Raw genomic sequence first — 16,829 nt, 5'->3', positions numbered from 1 at the left:
CAGGAAAGGGCTCATGTTCATTAGACCTCAGGGCCAGTGATTTCATCTGTAAGGTTAAAATCCTGTTTGCAGGACCCACTACTGAGTTATTCTCATGCTGTTAATTTGATTCTAAAAGTAAATTTTATTTGATGACTGCATCATTGAACTTCTTTAACCAGCATTCAATGAGCTTATCTTAGTGACAGGTTTGTTATCTAACTGACTCTGCTTCTGTATGTCCTACTGGATGTTGCTGATGGGTATTCTGCTGCCTACGCTGATTGGGGCAGGGAGGGGAGAAATTAATTGGTGCAAGAGGATATTCTATAAAAAGATATATTTATTAACTTCAATATTCTGAACTCTCACCACCCCCAACCACTGTATTTTAATATTAAAAGGATCTACACAGTCATGAAAGACATTCTAGGATTAATACCAGACCATAACTTATTAATAACTAGCAAACAGTTCAAACTACAAACAGAGAGAGATAGGTTTTTTTTCCCCATGGCAAATACTGTCTGGGGATCTCTATGCTGCTTGCCCAGCAGGGTGGGTTGAAAGCTCTTTCTGCTCTATGGCAGGAGGCAATAGAAATTACAGAGGCATTAAAGCATTTACTTACAATTCTTATTAATTATCAGTCACCCTCCGGGGCTATGTTACAGCCTATTACTGGTGTCCAAACTTCAGAGAAGTCTTTGCCCGAGGACTTTGAGGCTGGAATCCTCCTGGCTTCAGGGGAAAGGAGATTCTTCCCAGATTCTGGGGAAAGGACAGTCTCTGACCTTGTTCTCCTGGTGAAGGATGCAATCTCTGCCCTTGTGTCCTGGCTTCTCCTGGCCACTCTATCCAAGGACTGTTGGCAGGACTTCAGGTGCAGAGGGAGTACAATGCTGTGCCGTCTCAGCATGGTCTCATGCTGGCTACAGAGGCTGATCATGTGCAGACCAAGTGGGGTCTGCTTCCTGGTAACTTGGCTGCAGAAGAGCTTACCAGGCAATGATAAGGCAGCGGGCGTGCGATAGGGTGCACGGCTGCATGGGAATCTGAGCTCCATAGGTAAAGGCAGGCAATACAGGATCTAATCCTGATAACTCACCACAGTGGTGTGCAGGTGTGCACAGCTGGCTGGGAGACTACGGGAGATACTGTCTCCGTAATAACAGCAAAGCAAATAGGCATAAGCAGTGCTGGTGAGTCTAAGCCTAATAATGTGTGAGTGAGTGAGCAAGACAGCCTGAGCAAGTGAGCAATCAGGGGAACCTGAGCGTGCTGTTTACCTGTGTACCCACATTTATCAAGTGTGGGACAAGATTAATGGCCCCTTGGACACTACAATGACCAATCAGCTTGGCAGTTAGCCAACCTTACCATAATAGGCAAAATCCACAAGCCTGGACTTCCCAAATATTGGAATAACACGGGCCTTACACTAGGCAGACACGAGCTGGGGGGGGGGGGGGGGGGGGGGCTTACACAACTACCTCACACAATCAGGGGTCCTGGGCAGGCCAGACTTTATGGCACCAGGTCTGTTGTGCCCCTTTGTGCTCATTTTATGTGTTTACCTCTGGTGCAGGCAGAAAAACATGTCACAGAATCATAGAATCATAGAATCAACCAGGTTGGAAGAGACCTCCAAGATCATCCAGTCCAACCTATCCCCCAGCCCTATCCAGTCAACTAGACCATGGCACTAAGTGCCTCATCCAGTCTTTTCTTGAAGACCTCCAGGGACAGTGCCTCCACCACTTCCCTGGGCAGCAGGCAGGACAAGGCATAAATAAGCCTATTTTCGGGCCTAGAGGCCCTCCACAACACTGGAACTGGCTAAAATCTAGTACTGATGTGGGAGAGCCACACCTGCATTGTTTGGTGAACTGCAGTGTAATAGAATCATAGGATTATAGAATGATCTGGCTTGGAAGTGATCTCTCTGAAAGTCATCTAGTCCAACCCCCTCTGCAGTAAGTAGGAGCATCCTCAACTAGATCAGGTTTCTTCAATTCCTTCTCTTCAACGCTCCAGCTTTTTCCACATCAAGCTTCTGTCTTCTTCCTGTGTGAGATTTCTAAATGGGAAGTTTCTTTGAGAGCATGAATAATGTGTTTTTAGCATGGAATATGGAACTGTGAAAGATCTTAAGGTGAGAAGTTAAAATACAGATTTGCATATAGGTAAAGAATTTCATTAACTTTCAGCTCCGTAATACTAAAAAAAAAATGAAATAAACTAGCATGCAAGTCTAAGCCAACACCCTCTCGTTGTGTAGCCTGGAAGAAGGAACAGAAAGGACACTGGGGGTCTTCAAGAAAAGACTGGATGAGGCACTTAGTGCCATGGTCTAGTTGATTGGTTAGGGCTGGGTGATAGGTTGGACTAGATGATCTTGGAGGTCTCTTCCAACCTGGTTGATTCTATGTGGATTCTATGTGGAAGGCTCAATCTGGAACTTTGTCTCTCATGCATAACTGTTGGAGGTCACTGAGACTCCTGAAAATTTCTGCTAAAACCATTATTTTCTTTTTTTTTTGTCTTCTTTTTTTATTTCCAGAAGCACCAAGCCTCCCTCACCCTACTTGAAATTGGGTTTGTGGGGAAAGGCATGTTGTATGTTTCAGAGGTCTTGCTCCTTATCTTTTGCTGCACAGCAGGAATCTTGGGACTAATCCAAGGATACCAGCGCTGAGTGAATCAAGCTCAGTCACTTCAAATGACTCTATCTTTCAAGGAATCAGAGGCAACAAGTGGGGATCATTTTACACCTCTGTCTCACTGTTTTTTTTAAAACGTAGGAGGCTTCCTTCATTTCACACAGTTGGCATATTGCCCAGTTCATTCTCCCTTCTGAAAGGAGAACCTGCAGTGAACTGTGCAAGTACTCTGGGTGAGGGTGAGGAACCTTTCTGCCAATACCAATGAATGATTGATCAAAGCTGGGATTTGAGTTTGGATCATCTCTGCAGTATAAAAGGGTTAAAGGCTTCCTTCCTTTTTAGGGAAGAAGAAAAAAGATGACAACTACTTTGTCTGGGAATAAGTCAGTCCCCTTTACCAGTAGCTAACCCTCATTTCACAGCAACACAGTGGCTGGAGTTGTCACACATAATATACACAGCATTGAGTGTCCACCTCCTATTCGCTGTTAGAAAAGAACAGAAGAGACCAGAACAGGAATCAATCAGGTTGGAAGAAACCTCCAAGATTATCCAGTCCAACCTAGCACCCAGCCCTAGCCAATCAACCAGACCATGGCACTAAGTGCCTCATCCAGGCTTTCCTTGAACACCTCCAGGGACGGTGACTCCACCACCTCCCTGGGCAGCCCATTCCAATGGCAAATCACTCTCTCTGTGAAGAACTTCCTCCTAACATCCAGTCTGTACTTCCCCTGGCACAACTTCACAGTATCACAGTATCACAGTATCACCAAAGTTGGAAGAGACCTCATAGATCATCGAGTCCAACCCTTTACCACAGAGCTCAAGGCCAGACCATGGCACCAAGTGCCACGTCCAACCTTGCCTTGAACTGCCCCAGGGACGGCGACTCCACCACCTCCCCGGGCAGCCCATTCCAGTGTCCAATGACTCTCTCAGTGAAGAACTTTCTCCTCACCTCGAGCCTAAATCTCCCCTGGCACAGCCTGAGGCTATGTCCTCTCGTTCTAGCACTGGCCACCTGAGAGAAGAGAGCAACCTCCTCCTGGCCACAACCACCCCTCAGGTAGCTGTAGACAGCAATAAGATCACCCCTGAGCCTCCTCTTCTCCAGGCTAAACACCCCAGCTCCCTCAGCCTCTCCTCAGAGGGTTTGTGTTCCAGGCCCCTCACCAGGTTCGTTGCCCTTCTCTGGACAAATTCCAGCATCTCAACATCTCTCTTGAATTGAGGGGCCCAGAACTGGACACAGCACTCAAGGTGTGGCCTGACCAGTGCTGAGTACAGGGGAAGAATAACCTCCCTTGTCCTACTGGCCACACTGTTCCTGATGCAGGCCAGGATGCCATTGGCTCTCTTGGCCACCTGGGCACACTGCTGGCTCATGTTCAGCTACTATCCACCAGTACCCCCAGGTCCCTTTCTGCCTGGCTGCTCTCCAGCCACTCTGTCCCCAGCCTGTAGTGCTGCTTGGGGTTGTTGTGGCCAAAGTGTAGAACCCTGCACTTCACATTGTTAAATCTCATCCCATTGGCCTCTGCCCATCCATCCAGCCAGGCAAGGTCCCTCTGCAGGGCTCTCCTACCTTCCAACAGATTCACACCTGCTCCTAGCTTGGTGTCATCTGCAAACTTACTGACGCTGGACTCAATCCTCAATCCTCTGGTCCAGATCATCTGTGAAGATATTGAATAGGACTGGGCCCAGCACTGATCCTTGGGGAACACCACTAGTGACAGCTGCCAACTGGATGTGGCACCATTCACCACCACTCTATGGGACTGGCCCTCCAGCCAGTTCTTGACCCATATCAGAGTGAATCTGTCCAAGCATGAGCTGCCAGCTTTGCCAGGAGCTTGTTGTGGCAGACAGTGTCAAAGGCCTTGCTGAAGTCTAAGTAGACTACATCCACAGCCTTCCCCACATTCACCAGGCAGGTAACCTGATCATAAAAGGAGATCAGGTTGGTCAGGCAGGACCTGCCCTTCCTAAACCCATGCTGGCTGGGCCTGATCCCTTGGCCATCCTCTAGGTGCTTTGTGATGGCACTCAAGATGACCTGTTCCATCACCTTGCCTGGCACTGAGGTCAGGCTGACAGGTCTGTCATTTCCCAGTTCTTCCCTCCAGCCTCTCCTGTGGATGGGCATCCCATTGGACAGCTTCCAGTCATTGGGGACCTCTCCAGTGAGCCAGGACTGTTGATAAATGGCAGAGAGTGGCTTGGCCAGCTCATTTGCCAGCTCTCTCAGCACTCTAGGATGGATCCCATCTGGTCCCATGGACTTGTGAGAATCCAAGTGGCTGAGCAGGTCCCTTACTGCTTTCTCCTGGATTACAGGGGGACTATACTGGTCTCTGACTCTATCTGCCAGCTCAGGAGGCCAGTTGTCCTGGAGAGAAACCTGTTCCACTATTGAAGATTGAGGCAAAGAAGGTGTTAAGTACCTCTGCCTTTTCCTCATCTTTCGTTGCCACATTCCTCTCTCCATCTAGTAAGGATGTTATTCCTATGTTCAAGTGAACTCCACTTTTATGACCTCTTCCAGAATCCAGGGAGATTTTCTTTGCTTCAGCCAATTTCCACCCAGATGCTTTATCACTGAGACTTGTGTGTGTGGCTCTCTCCTATCAGTACAAGATTTTAGCCAGTCCCAGTATGACATATATTTGGAAGCAGAGCCTGGTAAGCAGCAAATTTATCACTAAGGAGTGCACTCAAAGCAGATACTTTGCAGAAGAATTATAAAGGAAGCATTTTAATATTTTTCTCCTCAAAATAAGACATTCTTATGGCTAGGGCCTCATCAGAAGTTCAGCCATATGCCTTACATTCTTGTTCTACACTTGCTGCACAAAACCAGAAGTGTACTGAAAGACGCTCAACCACTTCACTTTGGGAGCTGGAAGTAAGAACAGTCATTCCTCTGCTCACACTAATGCCAAGCACAAACACAGCAGAGAAATAACGGACCCTCTACTTGAAGATTTGAAACTAAAATGTTTATTTACACACAGTATGAGAGTCAAGTGGGATGTGGAGTGACAAACCCTGTAAAACCTGTTATTCTAATGCCTGAGTGGCATCCTTCTGTTGGAGGATGAGGCTAGGGAACTTTAAAACACACTGGACATACCTAAATCCATAAGGCTTGTTGGGATGCTTCTACATTTGCTGGAGCTGGTATATGGTACTGCAAGACCATTCTTGATTATCTTTTTTTTTTTTCCATGGTGACACAGAAAGGCTTCTGCAGACTCAAAGAAAATGTCAAACTTATGTTCATGGAGAACAGGAATCAGAGAGTCATTCTACTTGGAAAAGATCCTCAGGATCACCAAGTCCTGTAACATTCACCCTAAACCATATCCTCAAGCATCACATCCAAATGACTTCTAAACACATCCAGGGTTGGTGACTCAACCACCTCCCTTGGCAGTCCATTTCAATGCCTGACCACTCTTGCTGAGAAAACACTTTTCCTAATGCTCAGTCTAAACCTACCCAGTTACAGCTTGAGGCCATTCCCTCTTGTTCTATCACTAATTACTTGTGAGAAGAGACCAGCACCAACCTCTCCATGATATCCTTTCAGGTAGCTATAGACAGCTATGAGATCTACTCTCAGCTTCCTCTTCCTCAAACTAAACAACCTCAGCTCCCTCAGTTGCTCCTCATAAGATTTATTCTCCAGCCCTTCCCCAGCTTTGTTGCCCTCCTCTGCATTTGCTTCATTACCTCCACATCCCTCTTGGGGTGCCTAAAACTGAACACAATACTTGAGGTGTGGCCTCACCAGAGCAGAGTACAGTCACCTCCCTACTCCTGCTGGACACAGCATTTCTGATACAATGAAGAGTGACTCAAGAGGCTACAGGACATTATTTATGCTGGACACCACTTCCAGACACATAAATGATGGAAAAGTGATGGTGAGCATAGAGCATGGATTTATGAAGGGGAATTTATGCTTAACCAATCTGAGAAGATTCCACAAGGAGTCCACTCAAGTGAGCAGGGAGAGAAACATGGGTGTTGTTTAACTTGAGATTAGCAAGGTGTTTTACATGGCTTCCCATAAAATCCTCACAGACACCATGATGAAGTATGGCTTAGGTAGGTGGATTGCAAGGTGGACTGAAAACTGGATTAGGGTTCATGGTGCAATTGGTGGCCCAAGGTCTAGCCAGAGGCCAATCAACTGGGGTGTACCCCAGGAGTGGATTCTTGTGCTAATACCATTTAGTTTTTCCATTAATGATCTGGATGATGGGTCAACAAGTCTGCAGATGATACTATTGGGAGAAGAACATCTGATGGACATGCTGCTCTTCAAAGGAAGCTCAACAGCCTGAGGAAATAGGCAGACAGCAGTGTCATGAATTTCAACAAGGTAAATGCACATTTGTGCCCCTGAGGAGGAACAAGTCAGACAATCACATGTGCCAGGGCTGAGTGGCTGGAAGGTAGCTTTGCTGAGAAGCACCCTGGGCACCTTTCCGGTGGACTGCAAGCTAACCAAGACAGAACAACAGTATGCTAGGGTGTGTCAGGCACAGCATTTTCATCAGACTGAGGGAGGTGACCTTTACCTATACTCAGCCCTGATAAGACAGGTGAGCAAAAAAGTTTTAAAGTTTCTCCATCTCGTAGATGCTGCTACTGAATGAATGTCCTCTCATTTGAAGTAGAAGCATAAAAATGATAGAACAGTGACTGGGTAGAGAGCCCTGTGCTACTGAGTTAGTGCCCTGACATACACACAGAGGAATTTTGGTGACAAAACGCCATGTGTCTGCTACTTAAAGTTGGACACAGACAAACAAAAAGATACAAGATTAACACAGACAAACAAAAAGTTGTATTAACACAGACAAACAAAAAGTTAAAGGAAAGGTTATTTTCACTAAAACTTGAGGAGCCAGGTATGAACACAATTTACTCAGGTCACTACTGGGAATGAGTTATTAATATCTTCTAGAGGAAGATTAAATGCCTGTTGAACACCTCACCACTTAGGAGCCACACAGACATTTTCATCCATGAGTCCTATTAACCATGATCTGGGACCATAAGCATAAGCTGTTACAAGAAGGAATGACTGCCAAGATTCTCTGATATAAACAAGCGATCTGTAGCTTCTTCAACAGACAAAGAAGAGCAGTAAGCTGAAGAGAGGGCTTTTATGACCAGCATCTCCTGGGGAACACATCCAAAGCCTGCCAACTTCACCATGCTACCTTCCAGAATCACTACCATTGAATACAATCATCCCCTGCTTGGAGTAGGAGCAAATTTAAAGCAGCCTGTTTTCCAGTCTGCAACTTTTTTCCACTGCTCATTAAAACATGTTATTGTAGCACAAGTGGAATTCAGGAGGCGATCTCTCTGGCTGACAATTTCATTGCTGAGAATATCAGACTTCACCTTTATCTCAGCAAATAATGGTCTCTCTCTGCAATAGCTGAAACCTCGACAGGAAGGAAGAGACATTAGTGGGAATTTCCCCTAGATAACAGTCCTTGGTTTATAGAAATCCTGTTCCATTATCTCTCAATATTACATAGACATAAATACACAGAGCAACAGCATCTGCTGTGCTGAATTTGGAAACACAGTGCTCTCTGCAAGAATTTCTTCATTTACATACCTCTTAATACTCAAAATGACAATTGCAGATTTGGACAAACTTAGTGGCAAAACCAGAGAACTTCTACTTCAACAGACTCAGCACATTTTCTGGTTGTCTACCTCAGTTCTATAACATGAAGCATACATTCTACTTATTTTTAGGAAGACCTTCCAGAACAACTATAAATCCAGACCTGACTGTTTTATTTATTATTATTACTTTAAGGACAGATTACTGTCTGGCTAAAATTGCTGTCTGTAGTCAACTGTGCTTTCCCCTCATGATCAGAACTAGCTTACAACATACCAGTTGGAGGAAATTATCAATAGGTAGCTTATAATTACATCAAATGTAGAATACAATGGGAAATACATACATGGAAATTTTGTTTTATGTAGACATTTTCTGAGATTTCTGTGTCATAAAGCACAGTGTTCTTTCTGCATCAGTCCTGTTTTTGTTCTAAGTTGAATCTCCTTCTATGCATTTCTGTCAAAACAGAGGTGGCATATAACATTGCAGCATGAAATCTGAGAAAAAATACAATTGGTTTTCCTTGTTATTTCCTTTACTGGTGAATGCTACAGAAATTAAATGCTCTGTACAAGGTCAGCATTGGCTGTTTCACTACTTTCTAGCCCAGTTCTCTCCTTAAAGTTACATTAAAAAAATAGAAACCAAGGAAGTTAATCAGTTCTCCACTGGGACACGAGTTACTTGCTGACAGATCCATAGTTCATTTGCCTTTTTGGTCAGACTTCATATTGTGAAGTGATTTTGACTTACAAGGATGCTTGTCATCTTTAGATGTTTTCTTTACTTGTTATAAATGGCATTTTAAATAGGAATGGTATGCTGACTGTAGCACTTATCTTGCTATACATGCCATTTAAAATAACATGTATGACAGCCTGCAAGGCAAGCTCTTATTCAGGGAAAATTTCTTTTCTCTTTGGCACGGATTAAGACCACCAGACAATTAAGAGATTCATTGGGTAATGCAGAGTGAAGTTTCAGATTTGAGATGCAGCCCAGCAATGGGCCTCACTGAAGCGTTCTAAAGATTTTACAGTCATTATCAGTATTTCCTTTTTATTTCTACAAGTTTCAACAATTCAGAGGTGTAAGTGTGAAATATTTCAGTGTTGCAAAATGAAGGATAGTATTAAAATCCCTAAGTTCTAAAAACTTGGAAATATATTGCTAAGAGTATCTGTAGGGGTGAGAGAATGAGCTCAGTAGCCTAGCTTTCCATGCTGCCTGTGCACATCTCTCATTGTTGGTCCACTGGGGTGGGAAGGAAGTGCCCGGGTTCAGTTCTTGGTGTTCTGTAGAGCTTCTATGAGAGCTTTGTTGTATTCTGTGACCAGCTTTCTCACGTTCTTCATTATTGGCTGGTAGTCACTCTCCTGACTTTTTGTTGCTATGACTGATTAAAAGCATTAAGGAAACTAATTGCCAGTGTAAATATTAGCATAATTAGGGATCATAAGGGAACCATAACACAGCGAGCTTCCTTACATGAAAACTGCCAAGGGTTGTAAATAATGTAAAAACTTCCAACTGGTTAAAAGATGTACACTGATTTACTGGTTGTCAGCTCATGCCAAGAATGGTGGGCAAAAAAGTAGACAATGACATACCTGAGACAATTTTGTTTTCACATATATAGGCAACAAGACCCTCATGGAAGATGCTACCCATTGTTACATTGCAAATAAAACTATTTCAAGGCAGTCAGCTATTTAGACCCATACAGTCTGGCACTTCAGAACTCCACATGCATAAGTCTCAGTCCAAGGAAGTGCAAACCAATTATTTCCACATAATAAAATCACAGAGTTGTTTAGGCTGGAAAAGACTTTTAAGATCACTGAGTCTAACCATTAACACTACCAAGTCTGTTGCTAAACCCTGTCCCTAAGTACCACATCTACACATCTTTTAAACACTTCCAGGGATGACAATTCAACCACTTCTTCAGGCAGCCTGTTCCAGTGCATGACATATTCCTACAATACCCCTGTGGAGTATTTTAGGAATATGTCATGTCTTCAAAAATGAGGGGGCTTCCATCACATTACATTGTCCAGGATGTTTGTTTTTTTTTTCCTAAGAGTTAGAACACTTATCAGATACAAAAAATATTATATTTATCATATGAAAACGATGACACTATGTGCAAATCTCATAAATTACTTTTCTCCCCCTGATGGATAGGTTATTACAGAACTGCCTGAAATACACTCTAGTGCCATTTTCTGAGACATGTAGCAATGCCCACTGTCCCACACACAACATGGGATGATACCATCTAGCTGTGCCATTACTTTTACCACTTACATTTTTAAGTTTGCTGTTATGCACCAGCAGTTTAGTGCACCTTTGAGATCTCAGATTTTTTTCCCCCTAAATCTTTGTAAAGAAGTTGATTTACTGCAATGAATTCAAAATCCCTTCAATATAAAATAAACACAATTATGCCCTGCAAGAATCTCTACCATAACTGTGCAGAACTGTACAAGATAAGAACCATCGATTCTAATTAAAAAAAACAACAAACAACTTCAGTGCTTTTGCTAATTTCAGTCTTAATTGTGAAAGTCACTTGCAGCAAAGTTTTGCTTACATTTTGGAAGGTCTATTATGATTAGTGGAATGCAATTCTTTAATTAGCATCACTTAATGAGAACAGCCCATTCCAAGCTAAGTCAACTCCTTGTTACTTCACCACATCTATCTGATTTTTTTCCCCCTTCTAATCCACAATCCTCTTTTTTTTAATAAGAATTACACTTAAATGCATTCATTTGATGTTTACTTTTTCACTACTGGTATTTATGGTGCTTTGGTACTGCACAAGACCATGCAAAGTCACACCCTGCTATATAGACTTCCAAATGGTACCACTTCTGCTGGTTACTTTTAGCAAGACTCATTAGATGTGAAGGTGATCTTACAAAATCTAATGGCAAAGACAACCCAACAGGAAAAGCTCCAGACTACAAGAGAAATTTATGCTTTAAGATCCTGTAACTGATTCAGACAACATATGCAAGTTTTGTTTTATATATATATATGTATATATATATATAAAACACGTATCAGCTAACCAGACATTTCCAAAGCATTGCCTTTCACCTCCTCCCCTGTCTCCTGCTCCCCATTCCGTCCTGTCTTACTCTGCTAGAGGAAACAGACTTCTTCCTCAATTAATACACTGCAAGAATTTCACTGTATTTCTTAAAGAAAAGGATACATTCCTTCATCATAAAGTTATTTTGCTCATGGTGCTGCCACTTCCTCTCCAAATTTGTGAGCTGAAAATACAAAAAGAGCCAAAAGTGAAGAAGAGAATTATTACACACCTACTTTACACAAAGAATCACTCAAAACAGTTGTATAAATTCCTTGTAACTGATAAGGTCAATGTTATTTCACCAAAAAAAACCCACAGACATGAGAAATGATAACTAAATACTTTTTAAAGCTGCCAGTGGTTAACCTGCAAGTAGTTCAGCACTTCATACAGATGTGTATTAAAGTGCTGTCTGTGGCTGCAATGGTAGGTGGAAAAAAATCACACAGGCATTCAAGACTTGCCATAGGGAAACGTCTAAGTGAGTCAGAAGTAAAAAGGGGAATGCTGCAGGGAGATACTAATCCTCCTTATATATCATTTAAATGATCTCTTTTTAAAATCACTAAGATCTAAAATCACCAAAGATACAATATTTCCTGACACTGTCTTGGACTTCGAGCTATACAGAAGAAACTTCCTTACTTCCATAGCTAAGTTTCCTGTCTGATGCCAGAAGCTGTGATAAGAACAGTGCTGCAGTGAGAAGATTGTAGGAGTGTGGGTTAAGTGCTGGCACTTCTTCAATACTTTCAGCATCAACAGGAAGCTAATGTGGACATTATATCGATGGCTGCTTCCTTACAATACAATTTTATATTTGTTTTTCTGATGCTACTGTTCAGGGCTCTGCATTTCAAGATATGCAGATGTTATTTTTAAATGCAAAACCTGAAAATCATGTGGAGACTAAATGTTCAGTGGAAATTAAAGTAATAAATTAAAATAATTTATTTCACTTAAAAATACATTTCAACATTTCACTTAAAAGCTTATTCTTAAGCTAGAAGATATGAAAATAGCTGCTTTACTACTGAAAATCAATCTTGCAGTGAAGAGTCAAGTTACTTTGTGTGCTAGCTTACAGCAAACATGGCAGTCACTTACTTATGAGGTAAGATGTTTCTGACCAATTGTATGTTTTATTACCTCCTTTGTAGATGCTGCTGCAGGCAACACGGTTGGTAAAGGAGTCTAGGTGTAAAATACTGCCTGATATGTATCTACAGAAATAGCCACTGCATTTTTACAGTATTTCCTTGAAGGCCAAAAGTCACACAGACTGACTGCTTGCAAAGTCAATCAAATGCTCAAGATACACAAAACACTATTTGTACTCCAAAATGCTTGACACACGTGAACTAACTGGCTCTTAAAAGATACACCTTTTTTAAGGTACATTAAGATACACATCATGACACGTACACTCGTGATATAAAAAGCAAATCAACAAATCCTTTTCCCACACATTGAAATAGCACTGCTGTAGAACGTGGAATTGGGAGAAATGATGTATGATGGCTATTTTATATAAACTTTTTAGCACCATTGTGTGAGTATCTTAACACTGGCTGGGTATCCATTTCTGAGTCTCTAAAGTGTCTCTATACCAACTCAAGAAGGATGGGAAACAAACAGGATGAACTGAACACCTGAGTGCAGTAGTAAGACTATGATCTTTGTCAGACAGCTGGCACAACTGGAATGTGGTAATGGACAGATACATACTTTTCAGGAAGGATAGCCTGACAAACATGAATTACATGGTTGTGGACAATTCCTAGAGGCCTCCAAACCAAGAAGAAGCTGTTGATGAGGCCTTCTATGGGCAACTGGAAGCAGCCTCAAGATCAAGTGCTCTGGTGCTCATGAGTGACTTCAGCCACTCTGATATTAGTTGGAAAGACCATACAGCCAAACATAAACAGTCCAAAAGGTTCCTGCAGAGCACTGAGGACAACTTTCTCCTGCAGGTAGTTGAAGAACCAACAAGGAGAAGCATGATGCTAGACTTAGTACTAACAAACAATGAAGGACTGTATGTAGATGTTAAGGTTGGGGGTAATCTTGGCTGTAGCGATCACAACACATTGGAGTTTAGTATCACTAGAGAAAGAAGCAGGGTGATAAGTAAATTTCAACCCTGGACTTTAAAAGGGCTAACTTTGCCCTCTTCAAAACTCTGCTTAGAAGTATCTAGTGGGCTAGGGCTCTAGAAGAAAGGAGAGTCTAAGAGAGCGGGTTAATATTCAAACATTACCTCCTTCAGGCTCAAGAAAAATGTACACCTTTGAAAAAAAACGAGCTGAGTCCTACCAGGGAGGTGAAAGAAAATGACAAGAGCTTTTTCAAATACATCAATAGCAAAAGGAAGACCAAGGAAAAGGTGGGTGGACTAATGAACAATGTGGGAGGCATGGTAACTGAAGATGCAGAGATGGCAGAGTTGCCAAATGCCTTCTTTTTCTCCGTCTTTAATCCTAAAGACCAGCCCTCAGGAACCTCAGTCTCTGGAAGCAAGGGAGCAGAACTGGAAAGAAGAAGACACTCCACTAGTCAGTCAGGACTGGGTTAGGGAACACTTGTACCAACTGAAAACACACAAATCCACGGGGCTTAATGGGCAGAAGGAAGACCCAGGCAACTCAGACCAGCCAGCCTCACCTCCATCCCTGGAAAGCTGATGGAGCAGCTCATTCTGGAGGGAACAAAAGAGGGTTACCAGGAGTAGCCAACATGGATTTACCAAGGGAAGATCTTGCTTGACTGACCTGATAGCCTTCTATGATACATGATACCATGATCAAATGGGCACACATAGGAAGAGCAGTCATACACCTTGACTTCAATGAGGCTTTTGATACTGCCTCACATAACATCCTCACAGAACAGCTTAGGAGATGTGGCATAGATGGCCTTTTTGGATGTCCTCTCCAAGCTCTAATGTTCTATGATTCTGTGATTTGCACAATCTCTAGGAATAAGAATCTGATCTAAGCATAAAAAACTGACAGTATCTGAAGTCCATCACTCTGGTGTGCAGCTTTGGGGACTTAAATCATCACCCTAGATTTATGAATATTTGTATTTACCTCCTTATTTAAAGCCACATCCTCCCATCTGCTCCATAAAATTATCTTCTCAAAGAAAGCTAGCTTAAACATATATAAATATCACCTTCATCTTTTAAGGGAACTAGAAAAAAAGTAACAAGTATAAAGGACACATATCTCACCAACCTGACACAGTAAAAATCAGTGAAATATAGAGAAGGTTATAAATTTCCATTTCTCAGCTTATTTTGAGGTTATCCATTTTCCTTCTGTGCATTCAAACCTATATGCCAACAAAGTGTTGTTGCCAAAATGACAGTAATTTATGGATGTTTATAATGGAAAAATCAAAGCTGCTCTACAGTTTATAAACATCTTCTTTCCTGATTAATTTTTGAAACATAAATGTAAATACACTCATAAACTCAGGTTCCATGGGTTTAAAGGTGTTTGAAAACACTCTAAACTTAAGTGGTCTGTAAGGAGCAGGAGTGAAAAAAAGCAAACAGAATTAATAGCACAGGTTATAAGAAAAAACTTAGCACTGTAACTTTAAAAGCAAAAGGGCTCTTATCTGATTAGTAGTGATTTTTTTTCCCCCTGTAGTTTCTTTCTATGCTGGTCATCAAACCTCCTCAAACAAAGGAAGGGCAAAAGAGGGAGAGTTCTGTGCAAGATTAATACAAAGATTCTCTCAGTTTTTAGGCTCAGAAGAAACTCTGCCTAGGAACTTTGAAAAAACAAATCTTACAAGGAATTTATTGGCATGACATTAACTTTTGTTTTGAAACAGAAAATATGGCTATGCACTTAAAAGTAGCTTTGAATACTCTCTGAGAAGTGATAAACTGTTTTCATTGCATCGCTACAATGCTTTGCTTGTGTGAGAAAACAACTGTGCTAGAAACAACTGAAGAGAAAACATGTGGCTAAAGCTATACCTGAGCATGTGTTTCATTCTCTTGCAGCTCTCTCTTCAGTGTCTCGTACTCTGTATTCAAGTGTTCCATTATTTTCTTGAAAGCATGGCTATGTTTTGTTAATTTTTCTTTGTCTTCTTGGAGTCTCTAGACGGAAAAAAAAAATAATGGATGAGTTCCATTTGCTGTGGGCTGCAGACAAATTATTTTGATTTATTTTTCAAGATGCTAGTTTGTCTCCCTTTGAGAACAAGATCATATGCATAAAGAACTTGTAAGGATTTTCTCTAACTATGCATGCTCTATCCTAAAGATAACATTCAATGGTTATGGCCAAGCTGTAGGCTTAGGCTATATTATATCAATACAAGTGGAAATGCTGATGTTAAGAATTTTAAAGAAATTTATTGCCTGTGAAATGTGAAGTACTCTAGGTAGAGTTTGTCTTAAAGCTAATACACACGGGATAGAATTTTACTTCTTGGTTGAATTCTGTGGTTAGACTGATGGCTAAATTCAAACTTAAAGGCAGGCATATGCTACAGAAAAAAAACTTCAGATGAATCACTAAAATAGGAATTTTTGTGGAAGTTATTAAAAGGTATCCAGCTGATAACCTGCACATAAACTCAGTAAGTCACATACATAGAGAAGCATTTGGATTCATTTGCACCTGTGTGCAAGCCCAGTTTTTAGCTATTAATCAGGATTCCCAGTCACATGCCTCAATTCCCCTCCACTACGTGCTCAAAATCACATCAATTCTGGTTATCCTCAAAGGTTTCATTCATTTGATTACCTTTTTCTTCTCCTCTCCTGACGCCTTCAGAGCAGGCAAATTATTATAGACCTCCAGATCCATTTTTGTTTGTTCAATTTTCTCTTTAAGAGAAGTCAGTTCATCAACCATCTTGCCCTCTAAGAGTTCCATCTTCTGTAGGTCCATCTGCAGTTTTTGACTCTCTAGATGACCAGATACACAGTAATTAACTACACTTTTCATTTCACAATACACTGCTCAGTACATAAAGGTTTATGCTAGAGTTAAGCAATACAAACAGCTCCTGCTCATCTTTCTGATTCTGATGGGAATATCAGTGTGAATGGAAGAAAGAAAATTGATCTTCACAACCATCCCATAAGTCAGGCTCCTCTAAGTGAAGACTAATGAAAATGTGGTGATTTTATGTATCACAATGCGACACTTCTCTTGTTAAAGTTGTTTGGAGCACGAGCCAATTAAAACTTTAAAGTTGTAGAGACACCTTTTGAAAAGCTGACTGCAATAATGAAGACTATTTGCAAACAAAATATTTATGTTTGCTTTTTAGAATTTTTTTTTTAGGTTGTTTGTATATGATAAGACTTTCATGAGCAAATTTGCATAGGCATTTGCTCTGTACAGGAAACCACTTCCTTATCTCCACAGATTGAGAA

The 16,829-nt window shown here is 41.6% G+C and overlaps 1 protein-coding gene across 3 annotated transcripts in view; it reads right to left on the bottom strand.

Moving 5' to 3' along the window:
- Positions 1-5,628: 5,628 nt before the first annotated feature.
- IFT74 (intraflagellar transport 74) overlaps positions 5,629-16,829 on the bottom strand; it is a 43,270-nt gene continuing 32,069 nt past the window's right edge. For all 3 annotated transcript variants that reach the window (XM_064139988.1, XM_064139989.1, XM_064139990.1), the window contains exons 17-20: positions 16,192-16,355; positions 15,414-15,539; positions 11,540-11,600; positions 5,629-9,709 (exon numbers count right to left, since the gene is read on the bottom strand). In XM_064139988.1, the coding sequence (XP_063996058.1) occupies positions 9,594-9,709; positions 11,540-11,600; positions 15,414-15,539; positions 16,192-16,355 (467 nt within the window). In that variant the 3' untranslated portion in view covers positions 5,629-9,593. The remainder of the gene's footprint in view (positions 9,710-11,539; positions 11,601-15,413; positions 15,540-16,191; positions 16,356-16,829) is intronic.

This window comes from Pogoniulus pusillus, chromosome Z, assembly GCF_015220805.1.
Source record: "Pogoniulus pusillus isolate bPogPus1 chromosome Z, bPogPus1.pri, whole genome shotgun sequence".
Classification (NCBI taxonomy): domain Eukaryota; kingdom Metazoa; phylum Chordata; class Aves; order Piciformes; family Lybiidae; genus Pogoniulus; species Pogoniulus pusillus.
This window is presented reverse-complemented; position numbering and strand designations above follow the sequence as displayed.